The sequence below is a fragment of the Mastomys coucha genome, unplaced genomic scaffold (genome assembly GCF_008632895.1).
Source record: "Mastomys coucha isolate ucsf_1 unplaced genomic scaffold, UCSF_Mcou_1 pScaffold1, whole genome shotgun sequence".
NCBI classification, from domain to species: Eukaryota; Metazoa; Chordata; class Mammalia; order Rodentia; family Muridae; genus Mastomys; species Mastomys coucha.
The window spans coordinates 57,697,418-57,724,720 of NW_022196891.1; the positions used below are offsets into that span (position 1 = coordinate 57,697,418).

The 27,303-nt window shown below is 38.3% G+C and overlaps 1 protein-coding gene across 7 annotated transcripts in view; it reads right to left on the minus strand.

The window, feature by feature from the left end:
- The window catches only part of Rabgap1l (RAB GTPase activating protein 1 like), a 723,114-nt gene that overhangs the window by 195,894 nt on the left and 499,917 nt on the right, over positions 1–27,303 (minus strand). For all 7 annotated transcript variants that reach the window (XM_031386689.1, XM_031386695.1, XM_031386710.1 and 4 more), the window contains exons 15-17: positions 25,169–25,243; positions 15,487–15,612; positions 14,124–14,267 (exon numbers count right to left, since the gene is read on the minus strand). In XM_031386689.1, coding sequence (XP_031242549.1) covers positions 14,124–14,267; positions 15,487–15,612; positions 25,169–25,243 — 345 coding nt within the window. The remainder of the gene's footprint in view (positions 1–14,123; positions 14,268–15,486; positions 15,613–25,168; positions 25,244–27,303) is intronic.

Here is a 27,303-nt window from a genome sequence, read left to right on the forward strand (position 1 = left end):
GAAAGAGAGAGAGAGAGAGAGAGAGAGAGAGAGAGAAAGAGAAATAGAGAAAGAAACAAACAAACTACATGAACGAGAAAGTGGGGGATCTGGAGGAAGAGAGAGTACCTCCTGGAGTAGGTAAGCAGGCAGAGAAACATGTGCTTCTAAAGGCTGTTTTTCAGAACTCTGAAATTTAAGTGTGTTTCAATACTAACTCATGTAAATATGTTCAATAATATTAGTTTCAGCTCATCATAATTTAAGTTTTAAGTTAAAAACTGTTAGATAAGACATGGTTAGATTCCATTTAGTAAGAAAAGGAAGGGTTTATAAACTGCTGTTTTAATAGTATCAGGATTCTACCATCCATCACTTCACAGAAAGTCTTGTTATGACTAATAAACAATGTCTTAAGATGTGCCAGGTCAAAGATCTGGAAGCTGGACATCCTAGTTCTTCTGTCTTATAATCCACACTACATAGTAGTTTGAGGCAGGAGGACCATCATTTCAAGGCCTAATGGGGCTAAAGAGTGAACTGAGGTCACCCTGTTTTAAAAGTAGAAGCAAGATGGGCTGGTTATTGGTTGGCCATTCCCTCTGTCTCTGCTCTATCCCCCATACCTTCTTGTAGACAGGATAAATTTGGGGTTGAAAGTTTTGTGGGTGAGTTGGTTTCTCTATTGCTCCACTGGGGTTTCTGCCTAGCTACAGGAGGTAGTCTCTTCAGGTTCCATATCCTCACTGTAGTGAGTTAAAGCTAAGGTCACCCCCATTGATTCTTGGGCACCTCCCTTATCCAAGGTCCCTGTCTCATCCTGTAGATGCCCCCCACATCCTCACCCCTGTCAGTTGTAGATTTCCATTCATTTGCATGGCCACCTAGCCATCTCTCCTGTCCTTTCCCACACCTAATCCTGAACCCTCCATTCCCCTCCCCATCCCCTTACCTTCCAGTTTCCTCCCTCCATCTGCCTCTTATCATTTTTTTTATTCCCTCTTCTGAATGAGATTAAAGCTTCCTCATTTGGGCCTTCCTTCTTGTTTGGCTTCTTTGGGTGTGTGGAGTGTAATATAGAACCTGTATTTTATGGCTAATAACCACTTTAAAGTGAGTACATATCATGCATGTCCTTCCTTTCGAGATTGGGTTACTTCTCTCAGGATGATGTTCCATCCATTTGCCTGCAAAATTCATGATGTCTTTGGGTTTTTTTGGTTTTGTTTTTGGTTTTTGGTTTTTTGGTTTCTTGGTTTTTTGAGACAGGGTTTCTCTGTGTAGACCTGGCTGTCCTGGAACTTACTCTATAACCAGGCTGGCCTCAGAAATCAATGTCTTTGTTTTTTAATAGCTGAATAGTATTCCATTGTGAAGAATAGACTTTTATTTTACTTATCTATTCTTCAGACACTATTAATGTTACTCTGTTATGCTTGCAGACAGGAGCATATGGTCCTGTGAAAGGCTCCACCCAGCAGCTGACTCAGACAGAAGCAGACACCCAGATCCAAACAGTGGATGGAGCTTGAGGACTCTTATAGAAGAATAGGCAGAAGGATTGTGGGCACTAAGGGATAGGAACTCCACAGGAAGACCAACAAAATCCACCAACCTGAACCCTTGGAGCTCTCAGAGACTGAATCACCACCCATGGAGCATACCTAGGTTCCATGCACCTAGCTCTATGGGCTGGATCTAGGCTTCCCTGCACATATGTAGCTTGGTCTTTATCATGTAGGTCTCGAACATCTGGAGTGAGGCCAAAAAACTGTGGCCTATATATGGGATATGGTCTTCTAGCTGGATGCCTTATCTGGCCTCAATGGGAGAGGAAACGCCTAGCTTCTCAGAGACTTAAAGTGCAAGGATGGGGATACAGAGGGAGGGGGTACTCTGAGGAGAAGGGGATGGAGGAAGGACTGTAGGAGGAGGTGAGTAGGAGGGGATGTAAAGTGTATAAGTAAAAAAAAATTAAATTAAATTAAAAAATAATTAAAAGTAGAAGCAAAAGAAAAGTCACCCTATTCTGGCTCAATGGGAGAGTGCTTGTGTAACATGCTCAAGGCCAAGGCTCAACCCCCAGACTCTCCAGTCACACAAGATCTGTGCATTAAGACGGTACTTTTTTCTTTGTATTAAAAATGCTTATGAGCAAAACAGAAACTTGTGCACTTGTTAATCAGAAAATTGAAATCCCTGTCTGAAGTAGTATATACCTATTTCACTGGGATACTAGAAGAACTAGACATGCTTTAATTAATTACACTTCCAAATTCTTTAAGTGTCTTACATAAGAGACAATTAGATATCCTAAGTAAGAAACAACAAGCAGATCAGCTCTAATTCTTGGGTCAAGGAAGCACTGCGCAAACAGAAAACTCTTTTATTCAATTATGTAAAAATTTTCTTGCATTAGTCCTTCGAAATGAAGAACAAAATGAGTTACTCTACTAGAACATGGACAAGAGGTAAAATGTCAAGTGGACATCTGAAACAGCAGAGCTTTTGAATGTCCTGGTGAGAGCCTAGATAACAGGAAACCAGAAGGTCTTATCGCACCCCTTTTGCCCCAAGCAATGGCAACCTTAGCACAGACATCTGGGTACTGCAGGCTGAGAGAATGTTAGTAATAGTATAGACTTACAGCTATAATTAAGAGGCCCCGGATAATAAAACAGAATAAACCTTTATTTGGTTGAAACGTCAAACAAAGCAGCCCAAGAAATGACGGACCATGGAGAAGTCCTGCCAGAGCAGTGAGACACCTGAGCTGTAAGGTTAATAATAGCCTTGGATTAAGACACCAATGGATTGTGAATTGGCAAGACCTCAACCTTAACAGGAGAGCACTGTTTTATTTTTGCAACTTACTTTTGTCTTAAGAAAGAAAATAAAAACCTGCTTATTTTCTGTGGAGCTGAAAGGCAAGAATAATAGGAACTTCTTTACATTTTTTTCTAAATGAACCAACAATATACAGGATGGATAAAGCAGTATTGTGTGTGGTTTAGAACAAGGTATGCACCCATAGTCGCCCACTTCTTAGCATACTGTTTTTTTAGACTTAAAGGGGAAAGTCCAGATATTTATCAGCTAAACTATACAACAGAATGATAAATGCAAATAGCTTCTTTCACACACAGCCTCATTTACACATCTACCTTCAGTTGCTACTATACAATAATTTCTTCTCTACAACACAATATAATTACTCTATAAGGAAGAAGACTGCTACTAATAACTACAGTAGATGTCTTTCAGTAAGAACTAGTTAAAAGTATTTTTGCAACCCAACTTCCAGAGAATGGGAAGCACACAAATATACCATACAGCTCGGCAGGTAGTCATCAAAATGACTTAATGTAGGTCAAGCTTGCATGCTGCCTTTATTAAAAATGCTGCCTATAAAAGGATACAGTGAAATTACTTAGAACCCAGTAAACATCTTAGCTCTAAGAACTGACTATATTTGTAAAGATTAGATCCTATTTTCAATTGTTCCACTCCCTACTCTAATTAAGTAAGCATCCCTGGCTGGGAAAAATATAGTTTGTCTTTGGAATGCATGAGAAGTTTACTTAATAAATAATATATTTATCAAAAGCCACTTTCTAGTGTAGTCAATACTAGTTTCAAATATTTAATCATAAACTTAGAGGAATACACTTTATTCTTTTACTTTATTCAATACATATGCACCTACTTTAATCACTATAAAACTTTTTTCTTCTTGGCAACAAAAAGAATACTGAAAAGTAACTCTACTTACTTTAGAATACTGAAAAGTAACTCTACTTACTTTAGTCAGGGACTGAGAGATTTTTACTATAACAACAAAAACAATCTGTCACCTTATAACTCAAATCAGTGATTCTTATATATATGAGAACTAATACACCACCACCAACGTATTATTGAACACGTTCAAATTATTCTGGATCTTCAAAATAGTATGATGCAGCCTTCAGCAAAGCAAACATAACACTCCTGCCCTCCGCAGCAAACATGCTGCTTTGTAAACTATCAAGTGTTCACTCTCCTGCTGCTCATCTTTCATAATTGCTCCACTCTACAAGCTCAATTTAAGGAGACCAACAGTGACCTTAAATATACTCAAGAATATCACAGCCGCTTCTACAAGAAACACCACTAAGACATTGTAATCTCAACTGTCAGAGTTGGGAATGTGAGGATGGCAATTCCCTGGTCACTCTACAATGCCACAGAGCAACAATCACTAGTCCGGCTGATTCCAAGATGCTCCTGGAAGAACAGACATGGCAAAGCTGTCCACTCTTCCCTTTCACTACACAAAAAGAATAACTTGCCCTACTCTATCAACCAGCACATCCCACTGCTTCAACCTTCGAGAGGTGCCCCATACACCCAATTCTCACCCCCTCCACTGTCACTTCCTTGGTCCAACCAACCATCACCTCCCACCCTGATGTCTGCCTCTGCCTCCTAACTAGTTTCCCATCATCCCTCTGAAAGCACCACAATACCATACTAAATACTGCAGTGTAAGTGATTCAGAGCAGAATGTGGAACAGTGTCAGATCTGCTGTAATTTTTTTCCTTTATTTTTCTCCATCATATTTTCTGACCAATATACTATATGGTCTGTTTAGTTATTGATTTTCTGACTACTATAAGGACAAAAATGCCATAAGGACAACAGTTTTATCTATTTTTTTTCCTTTACTGTTACATGCAACTAAATGGAACAGTGCAAGACATTTAGATTTAAGTTTATTTCTATTGATTTATTTAGTTCAATAAACGTGTTTTGTACAGGAAAGGATAAGACACAATGGTGTACAGAACCATTTACTTAAGAGGTTGTCTTTTTTGGCACCTTTGTTAAGGGGCTGCAGTTGCAAGGCTTTTGTATTGGGTTCTGAGCTTCACCCTGTGTTCTATTGGTCTGTGTGTCTGGTTTTACATTTCTGTCCCTGGAGCAATTTGAAATCAGGGATTGTGTGGTACCTATGGCTTTTTTTTTTTTTTTTTTTTTTTTTTTTTTTTTTTGTCTTTTGGGATTACTTTTTTATATTTGGTAAAAAATAAGTTGATATTTTAATGAAGACTGGATTGAACCTATCAGTTTAATAATACTAAATTGTCTAATGCATGAATATTGGAAGGGCTCTGCAGTTTTTGTTTTATAATTCTTATTGTAAAGTTATTTTAGTTCCATATTTAAATTTCTTACTAAGGTGCTATGTGCAAGCCCGTATGTACTAGAGGTGCTAACTGTGAAACAGGCTGATGCCATGACTCAGGATTGAGATTTTAGAGAGAATGATTTTCTGGTTCTGAAGACTTCCATTGGTAAATAAAGCTTTAAATCACCTATACAAGTTTTGTTGCTGTTGATGATGATAATTACACAAAGCACTTAGTTTTTGTATTTTTGTGCACATATACCAACCACTCGAGGGTTCTCAGAAACATCTATTCCTTCCAGAAGTCTTACCTGTCCTTATATCATCTTATTCTGAAGAGACTGATTTGCATGGGAGGTGTTGGGGCTAAAAGGGGAGAATGTTATATAATGAATCTGTTCAACTAACGTCAGAAAGCTTCCTTGAAAGGGGAATTATCCTTGGTGGTTTTTAATTAGATAATATACAACTGTCATTTTGTCATCCTTCTTACAAGAAAGAAGGCACTGGAGACACTCTAATTCAAAGGGTCAATAATTTCCTTAAATTTCATGAAATATCAAGTTACTATATACAGCAGAATACATTTTATACTCTAAAACTGAACTACCTGGAAAGAGTCAACTTCAAACACCCACTGTCAGTTATCTTGTCAAGACTAAGAGAACTTGTGCAGCTTTCCTCCTTCTTTTGTAAAATGGGGAAGGGAAAGGGGGAAAGAAAACTTTGGAGAATTACTTGAATAGGAAAAGGGAGAAAAGAAACTTCTCTTAAGGCCATTGGCTAAAATTTTGCTTTACCAAAGAAAATCAATTAATTTGGATTAAGAAGACTGGTTGCCTTAAGAAACTGAGAAGTAAAAGGCTCCCAGGTGCTCAGAGCACAGCACAGGGGAACTGCATAAGTAATGGGATATTTAGTACTAAATACTTTGTCCACAATCTTATTTAGCCCAAGAAGCAGTCTTGTTTTATAACTAAAACTCCAGAGACTTGTACAGGTTAACTAACATGAGGAAGGCACCCGGAAGGATCAAGCTCTTGAGTCTAATATCTTAACTGTTAACTCATTTTATACTGTCTCCATGTTCCTTCTTCTAACACGGAATTCCTTCATGATTTTCCCGATCACAGTAACTCTGTCATACAGGCACAAAAGTGATTACAGTACTGGGACTGGGTTACATCTAATTGAGTTGTTGGCCAAAGGGGTCCCTCCCATGTGAATCTCCTAACAAGACAGGCTGTTGTCAAGACAATAAATAATAGGTTGCTCTCGACAAACTGACAGCAAGGTGTCATAGTGGAAACAACATCTGGGTAACTCACTGAACATGGAGAAGTTGACTGGTGCCTACAGAGAGCCTTTGTGTGACCTTAGAGAAGAACATAAGATGGTTGCTGAAAGTCCTTGCCAGGAATGAACACTCCCTTCCTGGAAAGTCCCAGCAATACAAACTTTACACCATAGGGCAGGGCAGGTGCAGGTAACAACCAAAAATGTTTCAGTTCCCCTTCTGGTGATTAAGACCACACCTTGCCTGGGGCCACTAATGCTGAGAAAGGGCAGCTCAGGCCTCAAATGGGTGTAAACCAATTCACGCTGCTACCAAAGTCTACCTCAATAACTGTATAGAAACTGTGTGCTTGGAATGTTGGGGGTCACATCTGCCCTGACTTCAGGATGGCCTCAGCGTGCTGAATCAATAAACCTCATGCTTGTTGCATCGATCTCCATCTCTGTGTTTCTGTGAGTGGGACATCCCAGACGTAAGGCTCTTCAGGTCTTACATCTTCACCTTTATGTTCTAGTGTCTTTGGTACAGGAAGGTACTCTATGTTATCAAGATAGAAGCATAAATACCAACTCAGCCACAAACCCATTGATCAGAAGTTGACTGCTTGATAAAATACTGTTAATACTGTCCTTCCTGCAAGGTATGCTAGGGCAATGGGAGCTCTAAGTTTGTGGGAGTAACTAATCAACATAAGATTTGACTTAAGGCCCACTCCACAAGATGGATCCCATACCTGACACTGCTTGACTGACCAAGAACCTGAGACTAGATAGCCCAGGAAATTAGGGTAAGACCAAATACTACTCTTCTTAAAAAAAATAGTAACAATAAAATGGGTCCTAGTGACATTCTCCTACACTCCTCATACGTCAGTGTCTTCCTTGGCCATCATCAAAGAAGCTCCCCCTACAGTAAGTGGAAGCAAACACAAAGACCCACAGCAGACAGTATGCTGGGAGAGAATTCTTGAACCACTCAGCCATAACTGGGATGTGACTATCAAATCCTTCCCCTCTGGGATCAGGGAACACTGAAAGAGAGGAGGTACAAAGGATATAAGAACCAGAGGGGACGAAGGACAAGAAACAAAGCCCTTTAAATCAGTGTAAGCAAAGCTCATGTGAGCTCACTGGGACTGAGGCAGCATGCACAGGAACAGGCCTGCCCAAGTCTGCAGCAGGCCCTTGAGTATGCAGATGGTCTCTGTGCCCTCCCTTGGGCTGTTTCCCTTCTATTTGTTTGTTTTATTCAATTCTGGTATGAGAGGGTTTATTAAATCTTATTTTATTACTATCCCTTAGAAGCTTGTTTGTTTTCTAATGAGAGACAGAAAGGGAGTAGACGCAGATGGGAGGGGCAAAGAGGAGAAACTCAGAGGAGTACAGGGAAGGTAAACTGTAATTGGGTTCTATTATATGGAAAAAAAATTAATAAAAGGAAAAAAAAAACAAATCTAGCCCTTGTTCCTATCTCTATGTAATTCAGTGGTCAAGTCAATCTCTTCACCAAATGACTTTCATTTTACGGCATTTTGCAAATTATAATCTGACCCAGGATTAGCTATCTAAAAACACAACAAAAATCTTTCTTTTTTTACAAGGAACACTTACACTGAGTAAAACAACTCAAGAGATAATGGCTACAGTGGCTGGAATACATTCAGCAGTACCTATTCAGGTTGAGGACGTCCATACACTCAAACCTGGTAATCTCCTTTCTAGGTTGTGTATCCACAGAAGCACGCCTACTCATCAGAGGATATTCAGGACCACTCAGCCACACTTAACAGCCTTAGCATGGAAACAATTCTAAGGCTATCAACAGCATAACAGAAGGATGGATAAGTTTCAGCATAGCTACAGTGGAGGAGATAAAGCGTGTCTAGATAGAAAAATATGAAGAAATCTTATAAATATGTCAGGAATAAATGAAGTTACACAGGAAGTTTGTGTGTCTGACTACATAAAGAACAAACACAAGCTCTGATGATACTGAGCATCAGGCTACTGACTACCCTTCAGGGAGGACGGACCGAAGCAGGTCCAAAACGCAGATGATCCTCTGTTTTATAGGATCTTGGTGCTGATTACTTTACACATGTTCTTCCTGTGAGAAAACATCAAGTTTTAGATTATACTGTTTTTGTTATGCTAAGAAAAAGTTATTTCAAAAAATGAAGCATTTTATTTATTCTTGATGGATTAACAGCACAATGTTTGCACTATAATATTAATATAAATAGGCTTCTTATCTCAAAAACAGACATAAAAAGGGGTTTAAAATGACTTTCCTTTCAATTGCTGCCTAACAGTTTACAGGCAGTGCATCCTTTACCATATGAAGTATATTTCAGAACTCTGATATATATCTGTTGCCACACATCTTCAACCATATTAGGGAATTAGCATGGGACACCATACAGCCAGGTTTAAGTACTGTAAATAACAATTACTAATAAATAGGAGGTTTTAAAACTCAAGTTGTACTGCCAAAATTACCCAATTATCCCCTTTTTGCTAAATGACTGTTGTATTCTGAGCTTCAGAACGGGAGAGTGAGCACAGGACAGGATGGTTTGCTCTTTCAGGGGAAAGCCAAATTCAATGTTTTCTTTTTCACTTTATAAAAGGGACTTTGAGTAAAATGCTTTACTGTCTGGTATGGTTTTTTTTTGTGTTGTTAGAATGATTATGAAAAAAATCAACATTTTCTAAGAGTTTCCTAGCCTTTCGTTTGCAAAAAATATTAACTGACAAACATCAAGATCTGTACTTACAAAGAGATATGAAAAACAAGACCCAGTATATAGTTTACTTAAGACGATTTCTTCCACTAGAATATTTAGTACATAGGAAAAAACAGCTTTTGACATAAATATTTTATTAAATAGAAGGAAAGGGGCAAAGAGAAAAAGCAGACAGGCAGGAAGTCAAAGTTTATTCAAAAGCTCTTTTGCAAAATAATCCTTGACAAAGATGACAGAAATGTGTTAGTGGAAAGAATGAACCCCTAGGTGCGCTAATACACTGTTCTTCACAAAGTTTATTTTGCAGAACTACTTTACTTTGTCAACTTCCTCAGAAATCATGATGCTATGACTATAACCTACCCCACCTTTTGGAAAGCTTATGCAGATACAGAAACAAGCCTAACCAATGAGGTAAAGGATCTCTGCAGATAAATAATAAAGACTTTATTAATATACTAAAAAGAAAGAGAAAAAGAAAGAAATTGAAAGAGACACTATACAACAGAAAGACCTTCCAAGTTTCTAGACTAGCAGAATCAATTATGTAAGAATGGCTGTTACCAAAGTAATCAATTTATGGATTCAAATGCAATCCCAATCAAAATGCCAAAGACAGTTTTCAGAGAACTAGTAAAGAAAATTCTAAAATTCCTGTGTAAACACAAAAGACACAGATAGCAAATGCAGTCCTAAGCAGAATACCCGGTGACATACTCTGACAAAGTCAGCCCAGCACTGGCACATACATGTGTGGGCCAGTGGAAAAGAATACAAGACTTAGAAATAAATGTATATATCTTTGACCTTCTAAATTTTTCTACAAAGCTGTTACAAAATACCTTAGAGAAAAGGTACCCTAACAAACAAATTGTGCTGGCAATCTGGAAAGCCACATACAAAGGAAGGAAATAAGATCTGTATCTCCTACCTATCTATCACCCACAAAGCCAGACCAAGATGGATCAAAGGGTTTACTTTAAAACCCGCTAGGGGAAAGCAATTTAGGATAGGGAAAGCAAGAACATGGTAAAAGGATTCCAACAGTATATGAAATATTGACATGGATTACATGAATTCAAAATGGTTCTGCACAGGTGAGGGAAAATCAATAGAGTAAATACATTGCCCACAGAATGGAAGAATAATCTGCCCGATTTGGATATGTAACAGTATCTAGAATATACAAAGAACTGCAAAAATTAAGCATGCAAAAAACAAAATGCTGGTCAATAAATTATCAAAAATTGGCAAATAAACTGAATAGATCCCTCTTAAAACAGAAAACACAAATAGCCAATAAAGTTTTAAGGATACTCAACATCCTAATTCAGGAAAATGCAAATTTAAACTTCCTTAAATTTCCATCTTACAACAGTCATAAAGGCCACCATTAACAAAACAAATGCTGGAGAGGATCTAGAGGAAACAAAACAAAACAAAACAAAACCCTGATTTCACAGCTGGTGAGAATACAACTCTGCACTGCCACGTTTATTGTCAAGTTGATGTAATTAGAGTCACTAGGCCAGAGGGAACCTCCCTTAAGGCATTGCCTCCTAGATTGGTCTTTGAGACTGTTGGCACAGAGGCATTTTCATGGCTGCTCATTAAGATGAGTGGGTGGTGCTACCCCTGGACAGGTGGGGATGGGCTGTATGCCAAAGGAAGCTGGGTAAACAATAAGTCAATATTTCTCTGTGGTTCCTGCCTATGCTCCTGCTTGAGTTCTTGACCTATCTTCAGTGACAGACTGTGATGAGCAAGTATAAGCCACAGAGCAAGCTGCTTTTGGTCAGGGTGTTTATCCCAGCAACAGAGAAGCAAATTTGGATCTGCATGACCCAGCTCTACTGTTATTGGGTACATCCTAAAAACTCTAAAGGCTAGCACAGAGATACAGGCACACCCAGGGTCATAATAGCCAGGAATGTACCCCATCTAAAAGTCCATTAACAGATGAATGGGTGATGAAAATCCAGAACATGTACACAATGAACTTTTATTCAGCCAAAAGAAAAAATTAAATTTTTATAATATTAATAGAACTAGAAATTACTGTATTAGGTGAGGAAACTTATTCTCAGAAAGAGTCCATGAGAGGAGAGAAAAGACCTGAAATTAGACTGAAAAAATAAAAATTTAAAAAGTATTAAAATGCAATAATGAAACACATTACTTTGTATAATAATTTAAAAAGCAAAACGAGTTGCACAGTACAAGATGAATGTGAGAGAGAGCAAGATCTGTGGAGGTTTTACTAATTGCAGTGAATGCTGTGATCTTTCACCCACTGTAGTTACAAATGACAAAGGACAGGAACACATTGTTGGTATTCTGTCTGGGTTCCACCAAACAGCTACCTGGCAAGAGCCAGGAGTGCTCCTCCCCACAGCTACCTGGCAAGAGCCAGGAGTGCTCCTCCCCACAGCTACCTGGCAAGAGCCAGGAGTGCTCCTCCCCACAGCTACCTGGCAAGAGCCAGGAGTGTTCCTCCCCAATTACCTGGCAACAGCCAGGTAGGCCTGACCCACTGGAAAAGGGGCTGCTGGCCTCACTCTCTTACTCTCGCCTCTCCCGGTTCCCTTCCCCCTCTCTCCACGTGGTCATGACCAGCCTCTACTCTCTACTCTCTCCTTCTCTCTGCCTCTACTACTCTCTTACCTCCCCTCCCGATGCCCTGAATAAACTCTATTCCATACTATATAGTCGGCTCTCAAGGGGAATGGATGCTTTGGCATGGCATCCATTTTCTTCCCCATACCTCACCACATCCCCATAAGAACATATCTTAATAATTCTTTATCTATTTATAATCACAACACACATAAATTTTGTTTGCATTTCTTTACTATAAATTTGAGTAATATTCTTAGTATTCAACACTAGAAATTCATGTATCTTCAAGATTAAATTTCCCAAGAAGTTGTGACTCCAAGTTCTGGAAGATGCATAAACAGTGCCAGATGCCATGGCTCAGGGGACAATTTCAGAGTCACTCATCCAGCAAACTAAACTACAACATTACTATTTTACCATAACCGATAGAGAAACCCTTTTAGCAGAACAACTATGCACTCTACACTCTGTAATGAACCACAGGCTAATCTAACATGAACACAAATAACCTCTTTAAGAAAACAATGTGAAGTGATGGTAAGTAATTTCAAGCTCACTCTATAGACAACAGAAACCCTAAGCATAGCACATGGCCCGCAATTCAGGAGACACTATGTTTAAGTGGTGTGTAACGTGGATGACGCCTATGAAGACTTACCAAAAGTAATTTTAAGTATTAATTGGTTTTAGGATTATAGAACTCAAACATCTAAATTAGGTTTCTTTCAAAAAGAATACTGTATTACAATGTGAGCCAGGCCCATTCAGTATAGTCATTCAGAGCAGGGTGTTTGCATAAACACCCAAGTTCCCTTGTGGATATACTTGTGGATATCCTTGTGGATAAAACCATACTGAAGAAGGTTTTAGTTTCTTTGTGTTCTTCCACTGGTTACATTTAAAATGCCATTTTTAGACTAATTTATAAGTAAAATGAATAGGATAATATATGTGGTATCCACCAATATCAATCGCTGTTACATAACCAGGATTCAAAATCTCTTTCTGTGAATTTAGCAAAACATTCAACTCTTCCTTACCAAAGTACTTCACAAATGACTCAGAGTCTTCCTCACCTATAAAATACTTTCAAATTTCAGATTCAATGCAACTAAAAACAAGAGTCTTTGAGAGCCAAAGTCCAGCAATATTTGCATATAAAATGATAGGCTTTATATAGCTTAGGCACTTTTCCAATACTATTTTTAAAGTTAAACTACTAATGTAAAGGGTGATTAAAATGGATGATATTACTTTTGTGTACATTTATTCTTTCATTTAAATATTCACTTTTTTTTTCATCAAGCAAGCTATTCTTTTTTTGAGACAGGGTCTCAGTATGTAGTTGTAGTTGTCCCAAAGCTCATAGAGATTCTACTGCCTCCCACTGCCTCCTAAATACTGGGAATAAAGGTATGTGTCATCATGCCTGGCCCAACAAACTACCTTTCAAGATCAAGATATTTGCTAGCATTTTGACAGACAATACAATATAAGATGTGTGTGTGTGTGTGTCTGTGTGTGTAATAAATTATTTAAAAGAATAAAGTAGGTATGGGGGGGTGTACATCAGTGGTAGAATAAATACATGGATGAGGCAGGGTTCCATCTTCACACCACTGCCCCAAAGAAAACATATAAAATATATACAATCAACTAAGGGAACTAAAAAGAATGAACAAATACAAACAATAAAGGTATTTAAAAAATGAATAACTGACATGTTCTACTGTCTAAACTTATAAATGGGATGAGGCTGAATTCAGTGGTAGAGCACTTCTCTGGCAGACAGAAAACAACAGGTTTGCATCTGTCTAAGGAGAGGAGAAGGGAAGAAGAGAGCAGAGGACAGGGCAGGCCTGGGCAAGAACAGCTCATCATCTGAAATGTGTATCATAACCAAAAACACCACACACACAAAGGGAGCTAACAAGTGGAAGAATTAATTACAGGGGTGGGGGTGGGCCCGTTCATATTCATGATTGTAGTATAAGTGCATCAGTAGTAAAACCCGGTGACTCTAAATGCATTTATTTCACTTTTTTAAAAAGTTACACTGATGACATATTAGTCACAGATAGAGGCTTATTAGGAATATAATTACACAAATTTAGCCATGTAATTTTATTTTGTGAAAATTATATAAGCCTTAATATTTTTTATTCCTGATAAACAGTAAAATTATGTAATCTTTATTAAGAATTCAAATGAAATTTTGGTCCATGAGTGTGGGTTACTATGAAAAAAGAAAATAACTGTTTCTAAGTAGACTTTCCTACTTTGCCATAGGTACGAAAGCTGGACACTGTACCTCACACAGCAGAAGGTCAATGATGTGGAACACCATGCAGAGTGGAAACTTGGCAGTGAAAAGAGTGAGGAACCACTGGGATGCATACATGTGAGCTTCCAGGTTCAGATCACAGAAGTGGCTATACAGGTCTGGCAGCTGTTCCTAAAAGCCAAAGGGAAAGGTTTAGGGGAACAATCACCGAAGAAGCTTGGTTGCTTGCAACAATCACAATGTGCACCAAGCTCTCTGCCGTGTTTGAACTATATCCTAGAACTGGTGGCCTGCTATGGCAATGCACAGAGGTGATGACAGGAGATGGGGATGGACACACAACACATGAGTGTGGACAGAAAGCTGGATTCAAGATTATCCTTGCTAACACGAGAGTTCTTGCTTCCTGGAAAAATCTTGTTCTCTCAGAACACATTCATTCTAATTCTTAGTTCAAGGTAAGAGGCAGGATTCACTCCCTACCCACCTAGAAACAAAATGTATCTTCACACTCGCATACCATAATTTCATTTGAATTTTTAATAAACATTAGTTAATTTAGTTATTTGTCAGTGTTAAATGTTGCAAATTCTCAAACATTATCTAAGGTATACAGTATGGTTTTAGAATAATTCTGAGCACTTGGAAAACTGTGAAACATGACCAGATATAAAAACCTATCTGTGAACTAGAGAGATGGCTAAAGAGCTTACAGCTTTTGTTGATCTTCCAGAGGACCTGAGGTTGGTTCTGTTACCCAAATCAGGTAGCTCACACCCACTTGCTACTCTAGCTCCAAGAGATGTGCTGCCCTCTCTGGCCACCATGGTCAGTCACACAAATACAAATATAAATGGATTCAGATAGTAAATAAATAAATAAATAAATAAATAAATAAATAAAGGCAAAGTAAAACTGTACAAGAGTGTAATACAAGATAAATAGCTCCTAACAATGCTATTTATCTTGTTGTGTGTCTGTGTGTGTGTGTATGAGAAAGAGAGAGACAGACAGACAGACAGACAGAAAGAAAGACAGACACAGAGAGACTAAACCATTTTTGTAGCAAATGCTCACATTGAAGAGGACTCAAATGTATCTATTTGATAGTTTAAATGAGGTATCTAAATTATTATCAAGTCCAATTTGATATATTAGACACAGTTACTTAACTTTTAAATCACACAAGGAATACTAACTTTTGAAGAAAAAGAAACAACTAACTTTTATGCCTGAAAAGTGAAAAGTAATAATAAAACAAAATAAACCTATTCATACATTAGAAGTCGTATCCATTAAGCTTTCACCAGTTAAACATTGCTCCTTAACTCTGTTAGTGATTTCGAGAGCAACAAACTCAGGGGTGGTAGAATTTCCCACTTCTCCTTACCTGCATTAGTTTCTCAAGCTGATAGAATTTGCAATGGAGATCTTCAAAATTGTTTTTGTATAAGTCTCTCAATTTATAATCATACATAATATTCACCAAAACACAGAATGCTTGCTCCTCTGGCATCTACAGGAAAACACATATAAGAAACATGAATGAGTGTCATATGTTCAGACTAACCCTTTTTTCTCAAGTAAGCTGATATAAGAATTGAGCAAACAGGCACACCTGGAGAGAAACTGGGAAAGGAGATATCGTATGACATGTAAATAAAGAGAATATCTAATAAAACAATTTAGTAGAACACAGTATAATTAAATCAAGTTGAGCTATTTGGAAATTCAAATATGTGACTTTTTGAGATGAAAATAATTAGATTTTTTTCTTTGAGCAAAAAACAAGAAACAAACAAACAAACAAACAAACAAAAACAACCAAGGAACAAGGAATGTCCATTAAGCCTAAAGATAGAGAGCTTCAGAAAGGTTTACTGAGCAAGCACCCATCCCCAGGAGATTCCCTAATTGCAGGGGTAATGCCTTGTTCTAGGAAATGTCCCCAGTAGGGGTGGATCTCCCCCACCCCTCCTACGAGCAACTGGTATCTCCTCCTCACCTGGGGCACAGAGGTCAATGGGCTCCACCAAAGAGAGAGAACCAACTCAAGCTGTAAACCTACGTACTGGGAAGGTATAAAAAGTATGGGCTTGTTCTTCGGGGTTGCCTTTGCCTGAATGCTAGAAGACCCCAGTATACTGGATCATTAAAAACCTCATGTTAATTGCCTCATTCTCTGACTCTGTGTTTTTGTGAGTGGGCCAACATCCTGGACGTAAGACTCGGTTCTCCGAATCTTACAACACTGACTTGCACCTCTATCACCTAAAATACTTTTCTAAACATCAAAGCCCAAGTAAGCCTCATGCTCTTTTCTTGGATTTATTCACAAGTGGCTGTTGAAAAAGTTGCATCCCAAGGACTGTAGCCAGTCTTAGAGAAACTAATTCATTCAGCCTCTATAAGTGGATGACAATTAGCTGAATATTTTACCAACTGGCATCTTACAAGGGGGGCAAAATGCTAGTACATCCTTTAATGTGGTAGAAGTGCTGAAGCAGATAGGCAGTTGAATGTCTTTGGGCCTTCCTATACAGAGTTCCTGCATAGCCCAGACACAGGCACTGTGGGAGGCACTGAAAACAAGAACTGAAAGGATCAGGATCGACCTTTACAGTGAGTGCAAAGCAAGCTCACATGATTAAGTCTTGGGACAGGTGAGGTTGGGTACGTGAAAAGCATTGGTATAGCTAGAGTACATGTAGAGGTCTGATTCAGAATGGGCCAGATCATAATAAATCATTCAAAATAACCACAGTGGGAAGGCACAGATACCTGTTCACCTTTAGACAGGCAACAGAAATGACACATATACCTCCTCAATATCTCTCTTCTTCATATAAAGAACATAGTACATCCAACTAATACACATGAAAAAGTTCGGCTTTGATGCAAAAAAAGAAAAAAAAACTGTGACAATTAACTGACAATTCTAGCCCATGATCATTACTCAGATACCTAAAATGACTATATGTCTGTAGTCTTAGCACTTAGGAGAGAAAAAAGGTTAGGAGGTCAAGGTAGTCCTCGGAGACACAGTTTGTGGTAACCACGGGCTACTGTGACACTATCTCAGAAAAGCAAGAGAGAAAGAAAGCTAAATGTAACAATATTTGTACTTGATCCAAATAATTTTTGAAATACCTATATTTTCATCAGCTAAATCAGTTAATGCCTTTGAACTTCAGTAGTTTTATATTTTAAACCAATTAAGATTGAATACTGGATATTCGTATACTTTTGAATTTCTCCTACAGTTTCACAATAGCAGCTACTTACTTAAAACAAAATCACTAAAATGACTCCTTAGGCTATTATAATGATTAATGTTTCACTGAACAATACAATTCAATTTATCACAGGTATGCAATTAGTCTAAAAAAATTGAACAATGTATTTTTAAATAAAATATTAAGGTGTGGGAACATGGTAGATCTTTAATACCAAATTCTCATTTTACTGTGTACTGGAAGTTTCTCCTAAAAATCAGTTATTAGACTGGGAAAAAGAAAAGATAAACACTACAATTTTGTAATTTAAGATATGACAATGACCTCTATGGTTATCTAAAATACAAAATTTAACATGTGCCTAGCATACATGCTCTGAGAATGACGTAATAGAATCAGATGATGCAATCACTGTTAGGTAACAAGTATTGGCAAGGATTTGTTATCTGTACTTATAAGGACCATCAATGGACAGAAACCAGTAATTGGATGGAGACCACCTGTACATCTCACTGTATCGCTCCACAACAAACTTTGTTTTACAAAGGAAGTCTTTAAGAACCATGTATTGTACATAATATATTTTTGATAAAACCTGAATTTTGAAAAAAAATAATCTCTGCATGTACTATAAAACTTTTTATTCCACCTCACTATGTTTTGCATCTTTTGAATGATCTACCTCTTTCTCTGAAGTCAATGACTACTCCACAGAGCTTCTGATTTTTTTTTTTTTTAACAAAGATAGATGTTGATTATTTGGAAAGTCATAAGCTTATGAGCCTTCATTTTCTACTCATATACTGAAAAGCAAATAAAATGATAGCTGCTAGCTATTTGTTTACTTTCCCTTTTAAATCAAATAGATGCTAGAATACATTTAAATCAAATGACAGCTCAGTGGCTTCCTATGTGTTACCAATTTAAATGAGCAGGATTGGGGGACAAAAGAAAAGTGGTTGTGTATGTAATTGTTAATTTTAGTAATAATAGCAGCTACCATTATTAGACATACTCATGAGTCCACAAAAATCTTAGACTAGGTATGACTTTTACATTGATGCAGGACTAGTGAAGTTCAGAGACATTGACTGATTAACCATAACTTTAAGTCTATTAAGGAAAGTCTGGGTTCAAATCACAACTGTTCTTTTGTGATATGCACAAAGTAAGTCACACTGTTTATACTCATAACAAGGTCCTCAGTCCTCAATAAGCTTACAAGGGTAATGATATTATTTCAATATTAACATGAAAAAACTGAACCCCAGTTTAGGAATCTTGGCCAAGGTCACAATAACCTAAAAGAATTTAAAGAATGATTCAAATTTATAGCTGCTCTGTTAACTCTTGTTTGAAGGGGTTCTGTTTTGAAAGAGCAGACAAGCACAGCTACAAGAAGAGATTTAGGATGATAAGATTATAAGGTCTGATTTCAAGCTCATTAAAATCTCTACCACAGAGCTCCCAGTTTTATGCCAATAAATAGCTCCTGAGCCAAGGTCTATAACATATAGCAGAAAAAGTCCTGAAGAATATGCTACAAATAGCTTTGGTTATACAAATAAGACTTCTGGATGCTGCTATCCTGATTCTATGGAATCTTGATTTCCATGACAAATATTAAGTAGATCTGTTTCTCATTTCTTTTTTTAATAACATTTTATTAGTATTATTTTGTGTGTGTATGTTATGTACATACGTGTATGCCACACTCGTGGGTGGGAGTCCACAGAGGTCAGAAGAGTTCTCTGGAGCTAGAGTTAATGATTGTGAGCTGCCTGACTTGGGTGCTAGCTACATTACTCAGGGCCTCTAAAACAAGCAGCTACCACTCTTAACCACGGAGCAATCTCTCCAGCCCAATCCGCTTGTCACTTCTCATTGCCACTGAGAAAGTCCTATCTTAATCCTGTCTTTGAAGGAAATTCCATTTCAGGACTAATAACTTTTTAGTCTATATTATTCTGAAATACAGTATACAAATACACAAAGGTCAAATGTGTATGCTCTAATAAATAACTGATCATAAAGCAAAAACAAAGGACCTCAGGGCCTCATGCAACCACCAGCTAGTCTAAGAAAGACAATATTGTTTTAGCATTAAAGATCCCTGTGTACCACACGGGCTGGAATGAGGGCCCCCAGCCCATTTGTAGCAGATGTTCAGCTCAGTCTCCATGTCAGTCCCCCAACTGGAGCAGAGCCTATCCCTAAAGCTGTAGCCTTTCTCTAACAGGGCTGCCTTGTCTGGCCTCAGTGAGAGGATGTGTGTAATCTGGCAGAGGCTTGATGTGCCAGGGTTGGGTGACACCCAGGGTGGGGACCCCACCTTCTGGAAAGAGAAAGGGAGGAGCTCGGGGGGAGATTCTTAGGGAGGGGGACTGAGAGGGGAGCAGCACTTAGGATGTAAATAAATGAACAGAAAGATCCCCGGGTAAACCTTTTCAGTTGTGAACCCCTCCCAATACATCTTTCTAGAAAATTTACTATTCTGATTTCAACAGGAATCATTACGTTGTACAATATAGTAATATTCTTTTTTTTTAACTTTTATTGTATTATGAGAAAAGTTAAATGATTTCAATTTATCTAAATTTGTTAACATTTAAAAACATATTTTAATTAAATAGAATTGAATCACATTCTTGTTCCCCTTTTGTACTACTGCTCCTCCCATAGACCCCCCTTCAATACCTATAATATATTTTTTGTCATATTCTTTAAAATTTATAAATTATAAAAATAAAAATAAGTATTATAAAAGTTGTTTGATATAAAACAACAGTCAACTTAACAGTTAGTTTAGCTAAAAGAATTATATTCATTTAGAGTTAATGGAGGAAGTTGGGATTAATGATTAATTTTGTTTTAAAATATTTGAATGGCCAGGCAGTGGTGGTGCACGCCTTTAATCCCAGCACTTGGGAGGCAGAGCCAGGCGGATTTCTGAATTCGAGGCCAGCCTGGTCTACAGAGTGAGTTCCAGGACAGCCAGGGCTATACAGAGAAACCCTGTTTTGAAAAACCAAAAATAAATAAATAAATAAATAAATAAATAAATAAATAAAATCTTTGAATGGGGAGTTTCTAAGACTATTAGAGATGTCTAGCAGCCCACTGAATGGTATGTGTTCTTCACAAAGAGAGCCAACTTTCTTCTAAAGTTTTGTCCTCACTGAGGAGAAAAGCTGAGATGCAAGTTACGGGTTTTACTGCTTTGTTTTGCACAAAATAGTCTCTGAAATAAGCCATTGTTACCTCTGTCCATCGTGTGTCACTTGTGCCGGGAGGGAGGTGTGAACAAGGTATCTACTTACCTTTGACAGGCAGCAGTGACAGACTCAAGTCCAGCTGGGGTGTGGGGTTGGGGTAACTGATGGGAGCATGGATGATGGCTCAGAGGCAGCTGCATCACCAAAAAGTCCACTCCAGCCTCAGCAACACCACACAGAAGCTGAGCTCCTAGAGCTCTCGGCACAATTTGCAGCTGGCTGGAGAGCTTCCTTTTTGGCATTTCTTATTGTTTAATAACTCAGTGGAAGGTACTGGTGACCATTCTAACTAACATTTAGAAGTTTCTTGAGACTTCTAACTTTATTCCATTCCTGAGTCTTGTAAGACTTCTAAGTTTTGTTTACTTCCTGGGTTTTACAAAGCCTCCCTCTAAGGTAGACTACTGGAATGGAAAGAAATCCCAACATAACATAGCCCTTTCATAAACACATGATACTGCATTGATTAAAGCTCAGTGAGAACATACCTCTAAGAAATCTGTTCTGAGGTTCTAGGAGACTTGGCTTATTTTCAGGTTTGTAATTATTTAGAAATACACCCTGTTCTTGCTGCCTAAGGAGAGCAAGAATGAGGTAAATAACTAGAAAAGTTAAATACTCAGAACTTTTCTGTGCTTCCTGTTTATACTAATGAAGGCCATATAGTAAGTCAGCCTTTGTGAGGTTGATCACTAAAAATATCTCCTAAACTATGTCCCAAGACACATATAATTAATGTCTCTTATAATCTAAATTAATCGAATTATGTAGTTGTTGCCATGGATTTTAGAAATAACTTGAAAGACAGAAATGCCTTCAGGATCCTTAAGAAAAGATTCAGCATCATACTAATACAAATATACCCTAATTTATAATTTATATTATTTTGTGAAATTAATCATTTACCTATCAACCTGTCAGCTACTTTGAATACAGAAAGGCTTTTTTCCTGTATTATTTTTCTCTGTTGTCTAAACCAATAGAATACCATAGGCTATTCTAAAGTATTAATCAGATACACCATCTCAGGGTCCTGGGGGATGCTATTAGGCTCCTGCTATCTAATACTTTTTTGTTTTGATTTGTTTTCTTGTTTTGTTTTTTCGAGAGAGAGTTTCTCTGTATAGCCCTGGCTGTCCTGGAACTCACTCTGTAGACCAGGCTGGCCTCGAACTCAGAAATCCACCTGCCTCTGCCTCCCAAGTGCTGGGATTAAAGACGTGTGCCACCACTGCCTGGCTGACTAATACTTTATCAGTTATATAAGCTGCTGCTGCTGCTTTTTTCTGCATATTAATCATTTTTTTCTGGCATATTAATCATTGCTGGCACCTGCTGCTTTGTGGATTGTTGCCTTTCACTCAGCCAAAATACTTTACCTCAGAGGGATGAGAAAACAAAAATGAAAGTATATGTAAAAGTTTTGAATTTTCAAGAGTGTAATATCTAAGTAGTCTTTTAAAATTAGATTCTTCTGTGCTTAGAAATATGTCAGGGGCTTTGGCAATATCTTGTGACATTGAGAAGGTTAAGCAGTGCAAGAATTCTCAAACAGATGCTGTTAATCCATTTAGTGAGCTATAAGAAATATATTATCTATAATTAAAGGGCAATGTAGCATGGGTAGTATATAACCACAACAATTTTGAACTACTTTAGAAATTAAATTACAATAATCTTTATAATATTAAAGAAATACTAAAGAAAGGAATGTATAAGATTACATTTTTATAATTCAGTTTTATATAACATCCAATAACAATTATTTTTCCTTTTAAAATATCACTATAGAACTTCATTAGCATGGAAACAGTCTCATTTCCTCTCAGTCACAGCATAGTAAAGTGTCACATTCATAATAGACAGCAACAAAGGGGTCAGTAAAATCTACCCAGCAGATTCTTCCACTTGAACAAAGGAGAAAATGAAGACAGGATGGCAGCTGTGAGCCATGTAGCAGGGTTCCAAATCTGTTATAACCTTCTCAGAAATTAAGACAAGTGGCAAACCAACTGCTATGAGAGATCTGGATCATCTTTGTAGCCCTTTGTGGCTATGACCCTCCAGTATATCCAGTGTACAGGTTACATTCGCTTTGAACATCTCCCTTTATGAAGACTCAAGAAGAATCCAAAAAACCAAGAATTCTCTAACCTTACACAATAACTTAAAAGTCTGAGTCAGGGAGTAACTGGGACCAGCGGGACCAGGCACACAGGATCTCCGCCAGCCCAGTGACTTGGGTTCCTTCCGGTCTGTCTGAGCTGGGGTTCAGAGCAGACCTTGGGCGCAAGTTCCGCAGCCAGTCCTACAACACTCAGAGGAAACTCCACTCCCAGGCACTCTGACACACCCAGGATCATAGACCTTGGGCACAAGCTCTGCAGCCAGTCCCACAACACACAGAGAAAGCCACACTCCCAGGTGATCTCACAAGCCCAGGATCCCAGAATCACAGGATCACAGAGACAGCTTGACTCTGAGGAGTCCTGACACAACCAGGATCACAGGAAGGACAGGCTCCAGTCAGATTTAGCAAGGGCTAAATCTTTCTTTTTTCTTTCTTTCTTTTTTTTTCTGTTATTGTTTTTCAAGACAGGGTTTCTCTGTATAGCCCTGGCTGTCCTGGAACTCACTCTGTAGACCAGGCTGGCCTCGAATTCAGAAATCTGCCTGGCTCTGCCTCCCAAGTGCTGGGATTAAAGGCGTGCACCACCACTGCCCGGCCATTCAAATATTTTAAAACAAAATTAATCATTAATCCCAACTTCCTCCATTAACTCTAAATGAATATAATTCTTTTAGCTAAAAGTACCACAGCTGCCAAGCACCAAGCTAGAGTACTGGGCGTTTCACTTTTCCTTCAAAACGTTTCCTACTTTCTCCCTTTTCACAGTCCCAACATATGCCATGGAATCTAGCTAGTCTCCCCATGGCTGTTTGTTCTCATCAGCTTTACCCTCTAAGCAAAATCAAACACAACAATATGAATGGCTACCCTTGCCCAGTGGCTTCTCATTTGTGTTGGAAGGAAGTCACCTTAATGAGTATGTAGTCCTTATCATGTGGCCCCTCACTTTCTTATCATTTTTACCCCACATGTAGTCAAGTGTGATTTCATGTGGTTTCTCTCTAAATAAAGTACCAATTTGTTTTCATACATTTGATCTCATTCATTTTGTCTACAATTCTTTAACTTTAATTATTATTTCTTGGCAAAATAGCTACCTGCTCCAGAAAGTTTTTGTAACAGTTCTGTCAGAACTGGGCTAGGCAAGTCTCCTGTGGACTATCTTGCCCAGTGCTTCACTTTGATGAGCACACCAAGCTCTCTAGTGAGCATGTATTGTTTCTCTCATCAGAAAAATCAATGAAGACACAGAAAGGAGAATAAAAATAAGTTTGTATTACTTGTACCCCATCCTAGACACAAACTACAAGTGTAATCCCACTTCAAAGTCCAGAACCTGGCAACTGATGCTAAATGAAAGTGACTGAAGTGTGTAAAAATAAATCAGAGGAAGTCTAGCAGGTTTCCTTCTTACAGTATAACATTTCACAGTGGTCTGAGTTCTGATGTCTGTGCTTATGCTGATATTTTTATTCAAGATAGTTAAGCTAAAATTAACTCCAAAAAAAGCAATTTATTTGCTTCTAGATAATTAACTAATTGAAAAACTGTCTTTGGCCCACAATCTCTGACCCAAATTGAAACTCATGCCATGGGCAAAAACCAATCCCTGGCACTATTAATGATACTCTGTTATGCTTGCAGACAGGAACCCAGAATAATTGTCCACTGAGAGGCTCCACCCAAAAATCAATGGAAACAGATGTAGAGACCCACAGCCAAACCTTAAACGGAGCTTGGGGAGTCTTGTGGAAGAGTTGGGGGAAGGACTGAGGAACCCAAAGAGGATAGGAACTCAATAGGAAGACCAACAGAGTCAACTAACCTAGACCCTTGGGGGCTCCCAGAGACTGAACTACCAACCAAAGAGCAAGCATGGGCTAGACCTAGGACCCCACAAGCATATGTAGCAAAGGTGTGGCTTGGTCTTCATATGGGTCCACCAACAACTGGAGTGGGGGCTGTCCTCGAATCTGTTTCCTGTCTGTGGATCCCATTCCCCTAACTGGGCTGCCTTGTCTGGCCTCAGTGGAAGAGAATGAATCTAGCCCTGCAGATACTTGGTGTGCCAGGGTGGGGTGATATCCAGGGCGAACTCCCCTTCTTAGAGAAGGAGAGAATGGGAGAGGAGCTAGAGGGGACTTGGAAGAGAGGGGGGCTGGATATTGGGCTGTAAAGTAAATTAATTAATTAATGAAAAATTATAGCACCCTAATAAAAAAGAAATAAAGGAAGGAAGGTGATAGACAGACAAGACAGACAGACTGTCCTGTCTTGGAAACAGATGCTTTAATTTATCACCCAAGGTATAATTTAAAGAGATATGCTATGTGTAAGCTTCCTAAAGTGGGAAATTAGCAGGAATATCAAAACCCCATAGAAGATAAACTCCGTACCATTATGCTATTTAGAACGTGGAAAGTTACTTACATGCAACAGTAGTACAGCAGCAAGAAAAGACTGTCCCTGACAGTACCCAATGTCTTCATCGAACACAGAGTAGGCCTAAAGAAAGATAATGACAAAGTCATATTAAGAAGACTCATAAGTTTAACTTACATGTTGGCTCCCATCAGGCGCTGCTTGCCTTATCTCTGACCTTTCTGTCACATTTGCACTGATTTTTCCATTTGAGTCCATATGCCACCCGTGTAGCGGAACTCCTCTAATATACCTTTTCCAAAGTAGCCCTACATGTTCCAGTGTCGCAGGCTCATCCTCAGGATATGAAATAAACAGACACTCAGATACCAAAATTATTAATTTAGTCAAGGTACATGAACTATGGGGACCCTGGGTAAATGGTGGGGGATTGCATGGCTGCTATGAGTTCCAGGGCACTACAACAGAAAAAACTCAAAGCTTCTCAAAACCCTAGTATGAATTCATCATTCAAATAAACAAAATCCATGAACAACTAAACCCTCTAACCAGGAATCCAGCCTGTCGACTGTTGCCAAGGCCACTATACTACGACCCAGCACAAAACTATAAATAATTAGTGATTTTTTTTTGCATGTGTGAGTTTATAGAATGTGAGCTTACAGATGGCATTGCTTTGCAATGTTAAAAGGTTGTATATGCCTGCTGTAAGGCCTTCAAATGACTCTCACATCTTCTAAATGCTGCTGAGTAAAAATGGCTCTAGTTATGTATATTGCTGGACAAGGCAGAGGCATTTAAAATTGCCCTGCATATTTTACAGGATGTCCAAAGGTACATCATGCTGAGAACATACACCCACGACTGCAGGCTCTTTGGCTGTTCCATACCATTCCCTTCATTTTAACCAAGTGAAAACTGGCCAAGAGTCCACTCATAGGAAATACAGCACTCCCTGAACAAATGTACCATTTAGTTTGACATAAGCCTGTTTGTCTTCAGAGGAAAAGAAATAAAGTTGTTTGCTTAACAATTTCTAACTCGTAGTTTAAGCACATTAAGACACTATATAGTAGTTGTTAGGAGGCTGAGTCAGCAAAGAGAGTGTGCTGATTAAAAAGACATTCTGTGAAAATCCAGATAGCTAACATTTTAGATCTTGAGGGATAATCATGTTATCTGTCAAAGTTTAAATGAAATTCTTAAGGCAAGGGAAGTATGAAAACAGGCTTTGTGGGTCATGTTTTACTTACTGTTTCCTGAAACAGAAGAAAAAAGTTTAGGTGCTGCCATATTTATAAAAGCCAAGAATGCCAGAACTAGGCAGGTACCAATCCCATGCAGATGGTGTATTTAAGAGGATTTCCACTCAATTGCTTACTACAACTCACTGTGTATATGAAGACTTCATGCCTAGAGCAATGGTTATTAAACAGTTTTTGTCCTTTTTTCCAGTAGTAAGGTCCTGCTACATGCCTAGGCAATCATTCTGCACTGACCTATTGCCTAGTCTTGTAACCATTTTTCTGTGTATAATACAGTCAGGTAAGCATATACATACATTTGATCTTGAGAATGTTTGAACTAGGGCACTATGCACTGCTATCATTATAGAACACTGAAACTATCAACCCTCCAGAATGTTCCTTGTGCCTCTATAATCTAAAATCTCCATCAGACATTAATTGAGATATATTCTACAATATACTTGTAATTTTTAAAAGAATCTCATATAGATAAATAATGTTAGATTTACTCTTGTATCTGGATTCACAGAGCCTCAGAGAGAAAAAATGAAGCTATATTACAAAGAAAAGGCTCAAAAAATGGGATCAATGTGGCAAACTTTTCATTAATAGATGAAGAAGAGCGGGGTAAAGATGGTCACTTTCTTGTTGTTTGGTTTTAAAATAAAATAAAAATCAATTTATCCATTCTGTTTTGTACAAACTTAACTAGTAAAGAAGTATAAGACACTGTTATTATTTGACATCATATGTCCAAACTTTCAGATGTCAACAAACATTTAATGATAGAATGTCTGCCTTGCATGAACCAAGGCCCTAGGGCCAATCCCAATGTGGAGGGAGAGGAACAAAACGAGAGAATAAGGGAAAGAAGAGCAAAGGGGCTTTAGGAGGGAGCCATCCTTTCAAAAAGCACAGTAAAGTCACTATTTACCA